General features: G+C 43.9%; 1 protein-coding gene across 1 annotated transcript; it reads left to right on the forward strand.

Annotated features, from left to right (window-relative positions):
• Nucleotides 1–706: 706 nt before the first annotated feature.
• Nucleotides 707–8,845, forward strand: LOC106601275 (retinol dehydrogenase 8). Its single transcript, XM_014193360.3, has 6 exons — nt 707–1,023; nt 4,529–4,690; nt 7,317–7,496; nt 7,638–7,731; nt 7,899–8,082; nt 8,310–8,845. Exons 1-6 carry the CDS (start codon nt 918–920, stop codon nt 8,535–8,537), a joined length of 954 nt encoding a protein of 317 aa, XP_014048835.1. The 5' UTR covers nt 707–917; the 3' UTR covers nt 8,538–8,845.
• The last annotated feature ends 8,297 nt before the right edge of the window (nt 8,846–17,142 follow it).

Consider the following 17,142-nt stretch of genomic DNA (forward strand, 5'->3'; position numbering starts at 1 on the left):
ATAAAAAATATTTGTTTACTTAAGCCAAAAGTAGGCCTACAGGTCGGGGTTTTATGACTAGGCATAAATCAGCCAGGTCTCATAGACTAGACATGACACAGTAAATGTCAATCCGGGGCTCAAATTAGTATGATATGTTACGTTTGGTATGGTTACATAACGTTAGCTTTAGCCACCTAGACACCTAGCTAACGTTAGCCACAAAAAAAATGGAATTTGTTACATATCATACATTTGAAAAATCCGTAGAATAGTGTACATTATTCTAATTCGTAACATATTGTATGAATTGCAATTTGTAACATATTGAATGAATTCAATTTGTAACATATAATATGAATTGTAATTCGTAACATATCATACGAAATGGATGATGGACATCCACAAATAATACCATACAAAACGTAGTATATACTAAATGAAGTAACTCCGATTTACGTAGCCTACAGAATAATACGAAATGCTCTGAGACCAGGTTGCAGCAATAGGTAGGCCTATGTCTGACAGAGGCGAATGTATCCAAACACAGCAACATTAAACATAGGCCCTACTGGGAAATAAATATTTATTGAGGCTGTTGTTCAAAATTGCATGAAAAATGCTTATCAATGTAACCCCTACACATATGTTAGGCTGCCACACACAGTAAAACAGGGATTCATTTAGGTTCTTTTTTTTGATCAATTCAGGGAAAGCAGCATTTATCAGATTAAACATTCTGCTGGCAGTCGAATTTGCGAGGTGCCTCGTCTTTTTTAGTAAACGATTTTATAGGACATGTGACTAAATTACCCGCTCACATGGCCGCTGTGTTTGCATGATCCGCTTTAGTTTTTAAAGTCCAGTGCTCGAGCTCGCTCTACAACAACCATCCGGAGCAGAAGAGCACTAAAACGCACGACCTAACCGGACAAGCCATGGCGAGCAGTGGACAAAAAGTAGTTCTGATCACCGGTTGCTCCTCCGGCATCGGGTTACGAATCGCGGTCCTGCTGGCCAAAGATGAAAAGAAGCGTTACCATGGTAAATGCGCTTTCTTTACACTGTTTATCTGCCTTTAACTTCAGAAGCTTGATCCGACATGCTGCTAAAATCCCTCTGATCTTTGTTTGAACCCTTATGGAATATGTTCTGTGTACAAATAGGGTCATCATTAGTCTATATATCCAAAACAACTTTTACGCGCAGGTTTGACCTTTGCGCCCATAAATTATAGCCTACACGTTTTACTTTTAGACTAAATCTCCTATTGCTAGTGTTTAAAAAAGATATATATTTCCTATCGTGAGCCCTCTGGTTCTCTACCCCCCTTGATTCAGCTATTATCATCTGAAAGCAACGTTTCCAGGGTACGGCTCCGCGAGGATGCCGCTTGCCAGGCGGGGATCATAAAAGAGACTGCCAGTTCTCTTTCAAGTGACTTCTCTCGTACAAAGCCCCCTTTATCGCACTGAATTGTAGACCGCTGCCCCGGTTTAGTGCCGTGTCTAATGCGCCTATAGTCCCCTCTCTGGAGCGAGTGTTGAAAGAGGGACAAAGTTTGAGACCTGTACAAGCGAAGGTTCACTAGCAAGGCTTGTTTGAAGGCTTCATCTGGGCTCAGCGGAGCTCGGGGCTCGTCGCGGACATTGTTCGTTTGTCATCCACTTTCCAGCTACAGACATCCCATCATTAATTTCAGTCTAGGGTTACGTAGAATAATTTTTTCTTTGAGGGTAGTGGGGTCTTGGGATTTATTGCCGTGAAATAGAGGAGCGCAACAGAAGCGATTAACAGCTCCCTCAACAGTACTCAGGGTTGAATCATTCTCGTTGAACTGTGACCTGCTTCCAAGAAAGAGAGAGACCACATTGCAGAAAATAACTTGATCTGTTCTCTCTGAAGGATCATGAAAATCCAGATTAAATATTGCGCTGTTATTCTGAGTATTAATTGGTAGCAGTGACATTTGCCAACTACAGAGAAACCTGAACAATCCTAGTTCAGGGCAGTGTGGTTCCATTCAAGAATGTTTACTAAGCTGTTGCCCAAGAATAATTACAACAACAACTGAAAGAACAATGCAACTGTTGTTCTGTTGAAACGCATACATCTCTCTGTTGCTTTACAGACACCCAATTCTCTCATCATGAAGATCTTACTCGTAGGTGTACAACACGGGCCCTCCACAGACAGTATGCAGTCGCTAGCACTTCCACACCCTCACTAGTAAAGCAGATATGAGCAGTGCTTATTCTATTCACACACCATTATTCCATGCTCTTCCACTCACTCCATAGATACTGGATTGTCATTGGGGGTTTTGGGTCAGAGGTTACAGAAGCAGATGAGATAAGAGGATGTCTTCATTCATCAAGGACAGCAGGTCTTCAGATCAGTGCCTGATTAGAGCTGTTGATTTCCACCATTGATCTCTATTGTGTAATACTGTTGTCTCTCTATTTCTGTGTTAGATCTCGTCAATAAACACAGAGGTGGTTGACCTCACTGTAAACTTGGAATGGAGAATGTCAAGTCGCAAGATGCAAACATGTGGAAAACCTTTCTGTACATACTGTAGATGGTAGATACTGTTTGTTACTCTATGAGGGTTCATGTCTCCCAGGTCCAGAGTTCAAAGGGAATCAATAGTGTGTTACACAAGCGGATGGACGTGGAATAGACCCACTGACCTGCATGGCTGTTGTCTGTCTGTCTGTCTGTCTGTCTGTCTGTCTGTCTGTCTGTCTGTCTGTCTGTCTGTCTGTCTGTCTGTCTGTCTGTCTGTCTGTCTGTCTGTCTGTCTACATATAAACCTGTGTGCAAGTCTACTATATATGCTTATCTATGGGTCAGTGTGTCAGTCATCAGTCTGTTCCATGTAGTCTCATATAGCTCAGATATATTGCTCTCTCTCTCTCTCTCTCTCTCTCTCTTGCTCTCTCTCTCTCTCTCTCTCTCTCTCTGCCTCTCTTCTTCCTGCCTCTCTATCTCTTGTCTCTCTCTCTCTGCCTCTCTCAATTCAAAGGGCTTTATTGGCATGGGAAACATACACTGCATGGCTAAAAGTATGTGGACACCTGCTCGTCAAACATCTCATTCCAAAATCATGGGCATTAATATGGAGTTGGTCCCCCCTTTGCTGCTGTAACAGCCTCCACTCTTCTGGGAAGCTTTTCACTAGATATTGGAACATTGCTGCAGGGACTTGCTTCCATTCCACCACAAGAGCATGAGTGAGGTCGGGCAGTGATGTTGGGCGATTAGGCCTGGCTCACAGTCTGTATGGTCCTCGCTTTGTGCTTTGTGCACTGGTTCATTGTCCTTCTGAAACAGAACAGGGCCTTCTCCAAACTGTTGCCACAAAGTTGGAAGCACAGAATCATCTAGAATATCATTGTATGCTGTAGCGTTAAGATTTCCCTTCACTGGAACTAAGGAGCTGAACCATGAAAAACAGCCCAGACCATTATTCCTCCTCCACCAAACTTTCCAGTTGGCACTATGCATTCGGGCAGGGAGCGTTCTTTTGGCATCTGCCAAACCCAGATTCATCCGTCAGACTGCCAGATGGTGCAGAGTGATTCATCACTCCAGAGAACGCATTTCCAGAGTCGAATGGCGGCGAGCTTTACACCTCTCCAGCCAACGCTTGGCATTGTGCATGGTGATCTTAGGCTTGTCTGCGGCTGCTCGGCCATGGGAATCCATTTTATGAAGCTCCCGACGAACAATTCTTGTGCTGACATTGCTTCCAGAGTCAGTTTGGAACTCAGTAGTGAGTGTTGCAACCGAGGACAGTCAATTATTACATCGCTATGCGCTTCAGCACTCGTCTGTCCTGTTCTGCAAGCTTGTTTGGCCTATTACTTTGTGGCTGAGACTTTTCTGCTCCTAGACGTTTCCACTTCACAATAACAGCACTTACAGTTGACTGGGCAGTTCTAGCAGGGCATAAATTTGAGGAAATGATTTGTTGGAAAGGTGGCATCCTATGACGGTATCACTTTGAAATTCACTGAGCTCTTCAGTAAGGCCATTTTACTGCCAATGTTTGTCTATGGAGATTGCATGGTGGTGCGCTTGATTTTAAACACCTGTCAGAAACGGGTGTGGCTGAAATAGCCAAATCCACACACTTTTGGCCATGTAGTGTATGTTTACATTGCCAAAGCAAGTGAAATAGACAATAAACAAAAGGGAAATCAACTATCAAAAATTAACAGTAAACATTACACTCACAAGTTTCAAAGGATTACAGACTATGGCTATGTACAGTGTTGTAAGGATGTGCAAATAGTTAAAGTAATATGGGTTGTATTTACAATGGTGTTTGTTCTTCAGTGGCTGCCCTTTTCTTGTGGCAACAGGTCACAGCAGGTGATGCGTATAGGAAGACCCTCATGCTGCTACCTCTGGATGTGTGCAGTGATGAGTCAGTCAAGCAGTGCATCAACAATGTCTCTCTCTCTGCCTCTCTCTCACCCCCCTATCACTCTCTGCCTCTCTCTCTCTCCATCCCCTCTCTCTCTCTTTCTCCCTCTCCCAGTCATTGCCACCATGCGTGACCTGAAGAAGAAGGATAAGCTGGTGGAGGCAGCAGGTGATGCATATGGGAAGACCCTCATGCTGCTGCCTCTGGACGTGTGCAGTGATGAGTCAGTCAAGCAGTGCATCAACAGTGTCAAGGACCGCCATATTGATATCCTCAGTGAGTTAACAAGGCTGGAACTAACGAGCTAAACCTCCTGCCCTGGCCTTTTGTGTGGCAATGACCTGATCTCTAGCCTTGGGACAAATAACCTCGCCTTTTTGTGTGTGTGGGTTTGTGAATGTGTGTGTTCCAGGGCATGCGTTCATCTAGACCAGGGCTATTCAACTCTTACCCTACGAGGTCCAAAGCCTGCTGGTTTTATTTTCTACTTGATTAATAATTCCACACACCTGGTGTCCCAGGTCCAAATCAGTCCCTGGAGGAACAATGAAAAGATGCAGTGGAACTGGCTTCGAGGTCCAGAGTTCAATTTGAAGGGTCTAGGCCTATGTGTATATGTACACCTTAAAACTCTAACCTCTGTTTCAACTGGTGGACTCTGATTTTCCAGGAAAACTGTTTCTATTCATAGGTTCACTCCTGACCCTCCACTCCCCAACACTACCCCCTCTACCCTTAATACAACAAAACAGCCCAGCAGACTGTTACATCACACCTCTCTATTTATTTCATTCATGTGCTGACACCTAGTGGTGACAGTGAATAGTGCAATCACTATCTGACCAATGGAGTTAATGTTTTTTAGTTTTTTAATTTGAATTTAACTAGGCAAGTCAGTTAAGAACTCATTCTTATTTACAATGACGGCCTACCCCGGCCACGATTGACGCTGGGTCAATCGTGGCCGGATGTGATACAGCCTGGATTCAAATCAGGGACTATAGTGACACCTCTTGCACTGAGATGCAGTGCCTTAGACCGCTGCACCACTCGGGAGGCCACAGAGAAAAAAATCATACATTCTTCCCGAAAGTATTTCAAGACACAAAACTAGTGTTCATACAATTCAAAACTTTATATAACTAGGCAAGTCAATTAAGAACAAATTCTGGCTTTCTTGATGTCTATAGTAGTCTCTCTGGTATTTAATCTGGTTTCCACTCAGGTTATGGATGTGTCACTGCAACTTTAAAGGTCCTCAATGATGTCACCATTTTCCTTGATTCTAAGCAATGTTGTGCTGCTATTTTTATTGATTTGGCCAAAGCTTTTAATACGATAGACCATTCCATTCTTGTGGGCCGGCTAAGGAGTATTGGTGTCTCTGAGGGGTCTTTGGCCTGGTTTTCTAACTACCTCTCACAAAGAGTGCAGTGTATAAAGTCAGAACATCTGCTGTCTCAACCACTGCCTGTCACCAAGGGAGTACCCCAGGCTCAATCCTAGGCCCCACGCTCTTCTCAATTTAAATCAACAACATAGCTCAGGCAGTAGGAAGCGCTCTCATTCATTTATATGCAGATGATACAGTCTAATACTCAGCTGGCCCCTCCCCGGAGTTTGTGTTAAATGCTCTACAACAAAGCTTTCGTACTGTCCAACAATCTTTCTCTACCCTTAACCTTGTTCTGAACACCTCCAAAACAAAGGTCATGTGGTTTGGTAAGAAGAATGCCCCTCTCCCCACAGGTGTGATTACTACCTCTGAGGGATTAGAGCTTGAGGTAGTCACATCATACAAGTACTTGGGAGTATGGCTAGACGGTATACTGCCCTTCACTCAGCACATATCAAAGCTGCAGGCTAAAGTTAAATCTAGACTTGGTTTCTTCTATCGTAATCTCTTTCACCCCAGCTGCCAAACTAACCCTAATTCAGAGGACCATACTACCCATGCTAGATTACAGAGACGTTATTTATAGATCAGCAGGTAAGGGTGCTCTCGAGTGGCTAGATGTTCTTTACCATTCGAACATCAGATTTGCCACCAATGCTCCTTATAGGACACATCACTGCGCTCTATACTCCTCTGTAAACTGGTCATCTCTGTATACCTGTCGCAAGACCCACTGGTTGATGCTTATTTATAAAACCCTCTTAGACCTCAGTCCCCCCCTATCTGAGATATCTACTGCAGCCCTCATCCTCCACATACAACACCCGTTCTGCCAGTCACATTCTGATAAAGGTCCCCAAAGCACAGACATCCCTGGATCGCTCGTCTTTTCAGTTCGCTGCAGCTAGCGACTGGAACGAGCTGCAACAAACACCCAAACTGGACAGTTTTATCTCAATCTCTTCATTCAAAGACTCAATCATGGACACTTACGGACAGTTGTGGCTGCTTTCCATGATGTATTGTTGTCTCTTGCCCTTTGTGCTGTTTTCTGTGCCCAATAATGTTTGTACCCTGTTTTGTGCTGCTGCCATGTTGTGCTGCTGCCATGTTGTGTTGCTACCATGTTGTTGTCATGTTCTGTTGCTACCATGCTGTGTTGTCATGTGTTGCTGCCTTGCTATGTTGTTGCCTTAGGTCTCTCTGTATGTAGTGTTGTGTTGTCTCTCTTGTCGTGATGTGTGTTTTGTCCTATATTTGTATTTCATTTATTTGTATTTTTAATCCCAGCCCCGCATAAGGCCTTTTGCCTTTTGGTAGGCTGTCAAAAATAAATAAAACAATGACGGCCTACAAAACATCAGTTGTGACTAAAGTATTAGAGCCTCAGCTCTAAACCTTAACTATAGTTGTCTGTACAGAAGGCTACAGTGTAGTAACTGTATAGTATCGGTAGTGTAACTACAGGTCTGTAACCCTTGTCTCTATCTGTGAGTCTCCCCTCAGTCAACAATGCAGGTGTGGGCTTGTTGGGACCAGTGGAAAGCATCAGTATGGAGGAGATGAAGAGGGTGTTTGAGACCAACTTCTTTGGCGTGGTGAGGATGATTAAAGAGGTCATGCCTGACATGAAGAAGAGGCGGGCGGGACACATCGTGGTCATGAGCAGTGTTATGGGTCTACAGGGTAAGACTGGCATGACAACGATTGAGGCTTTGGCTAGCGCACATACAGATCTGGACCAGCAGGCTAACTGTAAAAGCTGTAGATTCCGGTCCTGCTCTCTGACTATCATTCCTCCTGACCCTGAGTCTGCTCTGCCCGTAGGTGTAGTGTTCAACGATGTCTACACTGCCTCCAAGTTCGCCATGGAGGGCTTCTGTGAGAGTATGGCTGTCCAACTGCTCAAGTTCAACGTCCAGTGAGTTCCTCTCAGTCTGTCTTGTACTCCTATTGTGTTTCTGTCATTACATCTCTTGGTATCTCTCACAGTGGGTGTTCAATTACCTGGTTACTGTGTCAGCAAAATAAAGAATTGCTGTTATGTGTAATAGATTAATAAAGATCTATTCTATTCTCTCCGGTCAGTTTGTCTATGATTGAGCCAGGGCCGGTGCACACTGAGTTTGAGACGAAGATGATGGAGGACGTGGCCAAGATGGAGTACCCAGGAGCTGATGCAGACACAGTGCGCTACTTTAAAGATGTTTACCTGCCCTCCTCCAAGGATATCTTTGAGGCCATGGGCCAGACCCCAGAGGACATCGCCAAGGTTAGTGAACACTCTCCCCTCCCTGTGTCACCCTTTGGTTCATGGGATTTTGAGTTTGCCTAGTGTAATGGAACCAATGGAATAGTCCCACAAGTACAAATCCAATCCCATCTGGCACTCCAGACCAACAAACACAAAGTATTTGAAAGAAACTCAGGTGTGATGTAAACACTCAATGATCTCTCTCTCTCTCTCTCTCTCTCTCTCTCTCTCTCTCTCCCATGTAGTGTACTAAGAAGGTGATTGAGTCAAGGAACCCTCGCTTCAGGAACCTGACCAACAGCCTGTACACGCCCATCGTGGCCATGAAGTACGCCGACGAGACAGGCAGCCTGTCGGTCAACACCTTCTACAACCTGTTGTTCAACTTCGGCCCCCTCATGCACATCACCATGAGCATCCTTAAGTGCCTGACCTGCAGCTGCCTGCGCCGACGGACCATCTCACCGAACTGAGAGAGACTGGAGGGGGCATGTAGTTCTCGGCGAGAGAGGCTGTGAGAGAACCAGGATAAGCTTTGGCCAGGCAACACGCACAATTGCACAAACACAGACAGTACAGTGTGACCTCATACATGGGGCTAGGAGTTTTTTCTGGTCAGATCATGTGATCGGGAAAAACTCCTGGCCCTCCTCATACATACACATGATTACACACAAACAACTTACCCACAAACACAGCCATGTATCTCCCCAGTCCCGGTCTTTTGAGGTGCTGCTGGGGCAATGACACTGTCTGTCCATCTGTTTGTCTGTCCATCTGTCCGTCTGTCCGCCCGTCGTCTGTCTGTCTGTCTGTCTGTCTGTCTGTCTGTCTGTCTGTCTGTCTGCCCGTCTGTCCGTCTGTGGACTAAAAAACAAAACACACATAACCAGTTACAAAGAATAACAAGAAACAACAGCATTACAATCACAGTGAAAGCGTAACATAGCACCCAATGAACTTAAGACTCAGGCCTTGCTAAACTCTTAGTACAATGCAGTATTTAGCTCTGAGTTATAAAGAATCTACTAGATTCCTTCATTGTACATTTGATTTGATGTATATCTTTATAGTAGTATTGTTGTTTTGCTGTTTAATCATATTATTTCTGCATCTTTTTATAAGCTGAATGTGGGGTTTTTAAAAGTTTATGAATGGATAGATTGTTAATATCTTATTTTTGAAAGTAATTCATTGATTTAGAAATAAACTTCTTGGTTTACTCTGAAAGAGACAGCCTTTTTCCTAATGACGCTGTAATGACAAGGCATTTAGCTCAATGTCTTTGGTGGGGTTTCCAGAGAGCCTGGTTTCCATTGTGCATGCAGGACTCTATGTGAACCAGTTGGGGGCACTAGATCACCGTGTGTTCTCTCTAGCTGTACCATCAGCTAGGGTGAGATTCCACTACAGACGCTACAGCACACACAGCTCAATGAGCAGGAGACCTGTTGAGAGTATTACACTGTTGTCTAGGGATGGAGATCATTGTAGCCATATGATATTGGTTTGTTTTCAGGGGGGTTGTAAGTCTTGATTAAGGTTATTGTTCTTTGAAGTTACTGATCTCTGTGGGTTTGGACTGGATAATGTTTTTCTAGGGTCTGAGTGGATGTTTCCAACCACTGGTGTTAAAAGTTATTCTGTGTGTGGTTCGGCTGGAGAACCAGTGAATGATACCGTGTGAGAGAAAGTTGGTTTGCAAATGACCATGGAAATGTAAACTAATCTGAGATCTGTCTCCTTACACTCATAGCCAATAGGTCTCTAGTCCTGCTGTTAAGTATCCGGGGGGGGGTGTGTGTGTGTGTGTGTGTGTGTGTGTGTGTGTGTGTGTTCTTTTGCATCTGCTTGTGTGCAGTGTATGTGTGTGTGGACCAAGCCAGTGATCTGTTGATGGATATAAAGAGGTCATGGCCTGCTCCCCATCCAGCACTCTCGCCCCCCCCCCCCCCCCCCCCCCCCCCCCCCACACACACACACACACACGCCCTGCTTTGTGCCATGTGAGAGAATATGACCTGGTTCCCATCCCTGAGGAGGGGTGAGCCCTGTTATTGACGGCCTCCTCCTCAGAAACGGCCCCGCTGCACCCCAGAGCCTCCCTCACCAGCTGTCTCCCTCACACCCTCAGCCTCGGACCCTCAGCCCTGGACCCCCAGTCCACTGAGAGAGAGAGAGAAACAGAGAGAGAGACACAGAAACCAAGAGAGGGAGAAAGAGTGAGAGAAAGGGAAGAGAGAGAGACAGAGAGACCTACAGAGAGGGAGCCCAGGTCTGTCTGTAGAGTCCCTGTCTGTAGAGGTGGTACCCAGAGGATCCTGGCTGTGTAGAGCTAATCAGCAGTACGCTACGTATTGCAACAGCGGTAGCAGCCAGGTCTTTCTGTGCACTGTGCAGTGAGGGGAGCTACATAGGTCTGTGTGTATGTGTGTGCGTGTGTGTGTGTGTGTCTTCATCAGAGGCGACAGCTACGCACAATGGAACAAAGACGCTGTCAATCACAATCAAATGGGTGGGGGGTCAGTCCAGGGGGGAGTGGGGTGGAGCCTGTGTTCTGAATGTTGCCGAGGCCCCGATGTGGGACGCTGCAGGGTGGGGGTGGGGGGCGGGGGTGTGTCTGATTTAGGAAAATTAGGGATGGGGTGCCCCAGGCTGAATAAAAGACCTGTTTACTAATTGAATGAACACAGGAGTTACAGCAAGTCTCATTAAACAAAAGGTATTATTCTTATCAAACCATTGTTGGGCACTTTTGTTTCAAAATCAAGAACATAATTGCGATATAATCAGGGGCAACATGATGTGGCTTGGTCTTGACCCTGTTGCAATTACTAAGCCACTAAATACACACAACTCACACTGATGCACAAACACACAGCCTCCACATGCACACTCCAAATGTGTAGACTTATATAACCTTCACTTATGAAAGAACACTCAAGCCCGCATGCACACACACACACATGCACACATGCATACAAAAACACACACACACACACAGGGAGTAGCTAAAACATTTTCTTTGGCATTCTCATCGTCAGACACATTCCTAAAGTGTTTAGTCTTGGTTGTCGCCAGGTCAATTCTGGTTCAGTTCAGGCCCCTTCTCTGTTTCATCAGGACCAATACGTCATGCCAGTCCCTATGTCCTCAGAGAGAAGGAGCGAAAGAGAAGGAGACGAGAAAGAGGTGAGCGAGACTAAAGGAAGAGGGAGAGGGTGAGTGGAGTTGAGGCCTAGTTGAATGCTTCACTATGAACTCAGGGCATGATGACAGATAACCACAACACCAGGCTGCTGTGTAGGCTACTTCCTCTGTATCCTCAATATCACTTAAATGATGCCTGACCAAGGTCTATATGTTTGAAAATTTGCACTATAAAAGTAAATGTCCTTTTGGGCGGATACACAGTGTCAGTTTTTGTTACCTACCAACTGTTTTTAATATGTGGGTCCACTCTCCTTACAGTTTTCTCAGTCGCTTTGGTGCATTTCTTAGATCAAAAGTGCCATTCTTGATACTACTTGTACAAATTCCAAATCATCTAGTCACTTGTGCACATCATTAAAGCAATTTCTTATTCCTTTGAACAAATTGCATTTGCTTTTGTACATATTGCAATTGATAATGTACAAGTGTCAGCTTTTTTCCACATTTTCAATTGCTCATGTCACGTTGATCAAAATATAGTAGATGGTTCTCTGTTGAATAGTCTTACCCCTCAAAACATCTAGGCATTAGTTCCTTGCATAAGCCATTACATGCAAAATTGTTGAACTATTTGTCATAAACTGTCAAGCATAGTTTTACACATTTCTATTAGACCTTTTGTACAAAAAGGTGAATTGATGAATGGTGCAGGTGAAATTGACCCTCACTCATGAAGTAATGTAAAGTGTTAGTTCAACCAACAATCAACCAGTTGTCTAAATTGCTCAAAGGTGCATCTCATGAAGAATCAATTGGCAAGCATATATAGACAGACCACAACACTGAGTTGCAATTTTACAATAATGGATGGACCAGGAAACGAACAGGGTCAACAGCCAAGAGGAGGAGGAAGAAGAGGAGCAAGGATGCGTGGTGGAAGGCAAAACAGAGGAAGAGGCAGAAGAGGACATAGGCGCATATCTGATGACATAAGGGCCACTATTGTAGACCATGTTGTCAATCATGGCCTTACAATGGCTGAGGCGGGTCGAAGGGTGCAGCCGAATATTGGGAGATCAACCGTGTCCTCAATAGTTCAAACGTTTCGAAGAGAGAACAGGTATGTCCACCAATGTACAGTGCACAGTTACTGTATATAAGCAGTATACTGTATACTTCCTACAATGCTTCATATTACAGTAGTCCACTTGTATTTCACAGCATACAGAAATATACTCTATACAGATACATACTGCACCTTACATGCACCCACCTGTATGTTTTACAGTAAAATGTGTGTTCGCATAGTTTTTGTCTATGTGAAAGTGTGCGATGCATCACTGCATTTTTCCCCACATAGGACTGCAAGATTACCTCAAACCGGTGGCAGAGGACGCCTTTTCACACCTCAACAGGAGGAGGCTATTTGCACCATGGTCCGAGCAAACAATGCCATGAGACTCAGGGAAATACAAAGGACCATTATAGAAGACAACGATGTCTTTGAAAACATCCATACGGTTAGCATCTCAACCATCGACAAGGTGCTGCATAGAAACCAGATGAGTATGAAACAGCTGTACCGTGTACCATTCCAAAGGAATGAGGACAGAGTTGAGGAGCTACGGTACCAGTATGTACAGGTAAAACATATCTATGTAACTACTTTACAGCAACATTTTTATAGTGATACATAGTACAGTAAGCATAAACTGCACACATTTCCATTGCTGTGGAAGGAACATGCAATATATGTACATTTTATGTCACTCTTCCTTACCAAAACAAATTCAACTGTGTGTTCTGGGATATAGCGTATAATGGAGTTGGAATCAAGTGAACCCTCTCACAACTTTGGATACGTGGATGAGGCTGGCTTCAACCTGACCAAATGCAGAAGGCGGGGTCGGAATATCATCGGTCACAGAGCTACTGTGGATTTGCCAGGCCAACGGGGAGGAAATATCACCATGTGTGCTGCTATTTCGGAGCATGGTGTCCTAACCCATATCCCTCTTATAGGGCCATACAACACCCAGCATCTACTCAACTTTTTAGAGACTCTCTGCAGGGCTCTCATCCCTGATGATGAGAGGGGTCTGTTTAGAGAGGATTTGCCAAAGTATGTGGTCATTTGTGATAATGTGAGTTTCCATCGATCAAACATCATAAGGCAATGGTTTGTGACCCACCCGAGGATGCTCATAGAATTCCTCCCACCTTATTCACCATTCCTTAACCCAATGGAGGAGTTCTTTTCAGCATGGCGGTGGAAGGTGTACGATCGTCAGCCACACACACAGATGACCCTGCTGGCTGCAATGGATGCAGCATGTGAGGACATCACAGTAGACGCCTGCAGAGGATGGATAAGGCATTCCAAAAGATTCTTTCCACGTTGCATTGGAAGGGAAAATATCCGGTGTGATGTGGATGAGAATATGTGGGCCGACAGACAGGAACGTCTGGATGTGAGGAGACAGCACTAGAACAGTGCTGCGGGCAAAGTTGTGCCTTAGGGGGGGGGGTTCCTGTGTTTCTTTCTAATTTCGTTTTTTTTCCTTTGTGCCCCTTGGGTTGTCCAGTCTCTTTCAATCAATAACCCACATACAGTAATATGTAAATAGTACTGTTGAAATTGATATATGCCATAGAAGTGCAGCCTTGTGCATTTTCAATACAGTAACTGTCATCCAAACTGTAGCCTAAGTTTACATCAGGTAATACTGTCAAAGTACACAGTTCCATTGACAACATGCCTAAACATTTTGACGACCTTGTTCGTGAACAATGACTCAATGACTTATCATTCTGATGACACTGACATGATCATTGGCATGAATATTTACTTTTGAGAGATGTACTAAGGATTTTTAGTGACTGACTAGCTTTAGAAACACATCTATTGTATATTGCAGTTAGTACAAATTGTTCTGAGAAATGCACTTATTATTTTGCACATGTTAGGGATGATGTGAAAAATGCACCAAAGCGACTGAGAAAAACTATAATGCTCCACTGTAAAGCAACCTCTTGTCTTGTTTTTGTGCCCATCTGAATGAGGTCATTTTAAAAACTATTGAAACTTCTACAAAAAAATATCAATTGAGCAAAATAATGAAATGGAAACATCAAGTATAGTAATAAGCAAAATCTTTATCAAAATCTTTCAAGTGCAAAAAGAATAATGGCCCATATTTGCAGCAGGGTGTTCAGTGGTGTCTCCTCTTGGAGAGTCGGCCTCTCTTCTTGTTAGAGCCACTGTTCTTGGAGGTCAACACTGGAATAGTTGCAGCATCAATACAGGAGTCTGTCTGACCAGCTCCCTTCATCTTGTCCTGGTCAACATCAAGCTCCAAAGCAACCACGGCCTGAGGAATAAAAGAAACATGGCTGTTAAGTGAAAAACTCACCAGAAGCAGGCGGCGGAGCAAGCAGAGCAAGGCGGGTGGAAAGGACAGGCAGAGCAGTAACTGAATGCTGGCAGGATAGTCCATATCTCCAATCATCTTTGTTGATAGCGATGTTGTGTTTCCATAAGTGGATGAATTGGTCTAATTTAGTATTGTAAAGCCTCAACCCTTAGCTACCTCTTCCAATTCAAATGAGTTTCAAAAGGTTTTAAGTATGGTTTTGTGTGACTACAGCGCCAGCGATACAAAAATAGAGACAAGTTCTCGTTAAGCGAGGCATCAAAGCGGACAACCCACCCACCCACCCACCCGGATTCAGTTGGGTCATTATAATTCTAAACAATGCATTCTAAAATAAATCACACACGCCTCGCACACTCGCCTTTGATGAGTTTAGGCCATTTGTCTCTGTAGGACAACAGAATCATATTTCAGGTAAAATACAAGTATAACATTGTGGTGTTTCCCAAAGCCTTTCTCAGACCCCCTCCTAGCCCCAGTGTCCCTTCACATCACTTTACCTGTATAAGGCATTTCAAGCTGATCTTCAGTAGCAGGCCCAGTCCTCCCAACACACAGGAGAGACCCAACATCACAGAACCTGCTGTCTCCAGATTTTGGTCTTCAGTCTCATTAATCAATCGAACCAGCCTCCTCCATACAATCTCACTCACTCCAGCATTCTCCAAAGTCTGGAGGTCAGCCACACGGGTCCGCAGCAATTCAAAGCTAGGCATAGCATAATTTTGGGTTGTCTGGGTCAAAGTCTGTCCGGTCTTGGTGGTGGTCGTGTTTTCTTCAGTTGTCAAGTGTCGTTTGTACAGGATATTTAGAATGGTGTAAGTGTCGGTCTGGAGTTGAGGGGTGGCGGCCCACTCCTTAGGGATCATGGGGGGTAACAGGGTGTCCCGAAGCGCCTCGCCATCTGGGAGTCTGTCAGGGAGTCCAGCGTGTAACGCCACCATGTAAAGAGCCACCAACAAAACAACAGTACTACACTTCAAAGCCATCACAAGTGCAAGGAGTAAACTCAGCAAAAATGTCAAAATCAACCACTCTCTAGAAGGAAAGATGAGTTATGAGGTTCAGAATTGGAATTACGTTGTCATGGTAGTGCCATACAGTGGATTATGATGTCACAGAAGACTGCCAACAAGTCCTGCCCCATAGAATCAATAGAATATAATTCATTTAAATTATATACAACCCTCCTTTATGACATCACTACTAATATGGTCAAGTTGATTATTGGTTTAGATGTCTATGTGGGATCATTTCTCCATTCACAGTACACAAGTATCATCAATATAGTGAGTTCAGCTGAACGCATGACAGGACATATCCATTAGCTGCCAACTGATGTGCAAAGATTTTTATATCATAAAAACGTAACAACAAAGATATTAGAAAGGTGGAAAAATCTATTATTGGCACAGAGGTTGAGGTCATCAATGTAAAACTGATAAAGTCATGACTAACATTGACTAGTCTGTCTGGCTAAAGAGAGAGATGCAGGACTCCTTTCAACCTTTCCTTTCAACCACACATCTGTGATATGTTATTACATGTGAAAAATGTTCAGATTTTTGTTACCTGGGTGATTCTACAGAAGTGGTGTAAATTGCTGTCCCACCCCCAAAAAACAATTTCAAAAACAGTTGTCTCCAAACTTAGGACATTCATTGACATCATGATATGTTCTAATTCAATCCAATAGCAAACATATTGTTAAATGAATATATACTGAACAAAAATATAAACGCAACATGCACCAATTTCATTGATTTTACTGAGTTACAGTTCATATAAAGAAATCAGTCAATTGAAATAAATTCATTAGGCCCTAGTCTATGGATTTCACGTGACTGCAAATACAGATATGCATCTGTTTGTCACAGATACCTTTAAAAAAAAAGTGCCTTACAATGGGCCTCAGGATCTCATCATGGTATTTTTGTGGGTTCAAATTGCCATTGATAAAATGCAGTTGAGTACATTGTGCATATGCCTGCCCATACCATAACCCCAGTGCCACCATAGGGCACTCTGTTCACAACGTAGACATCAGCAAACCACTCGCCCACACTACACCATACACATGGCTGTAGTTGTGAGGCCGGTTGGACGTACTGCCAAATTCTCTAAAATTATGTTGGAGGCGGCTTATGGTAGAGAAATTAACATTAAATTCTCTGGCAACAGGTCTGATGAACATTCCTGCAGTCAGTGTCACGGTTGTTGTAAGGAGAATCGGACCAAAGTGCAGCGTGTGTGTCGTTCCATATTTTATTTATACTGTGAAACTATGCAATACATAAATAAAGTGAATGACAAAAAAAAAACGTGACGCAGAGGTGAAACATACACTACTCAAAGATAATCTCCCACAAAACCAGGTGGGACAAACACCAACTTAAATATGACCTCCAATTAGAGACAACGATGACCAGCTGTCTCTAATTGGAGATCATCCCAAACACAGCCCAACATCGAAATACAATACTAGAACAAC

Source organism: Salmo salar, chromosome 03 (genome assembly GCF_965601325.2).
Source record: "Salmo salar chromosome 03, fSalSal1, whole genome shotgun sequence".
In the NCBI taxonomy this organism is placed as follows: Eukaryota; Metazoa; Chordata; class Actinopteri; order Salmoniformes; family Salmonidae; genus Salmo; species Salmo salar.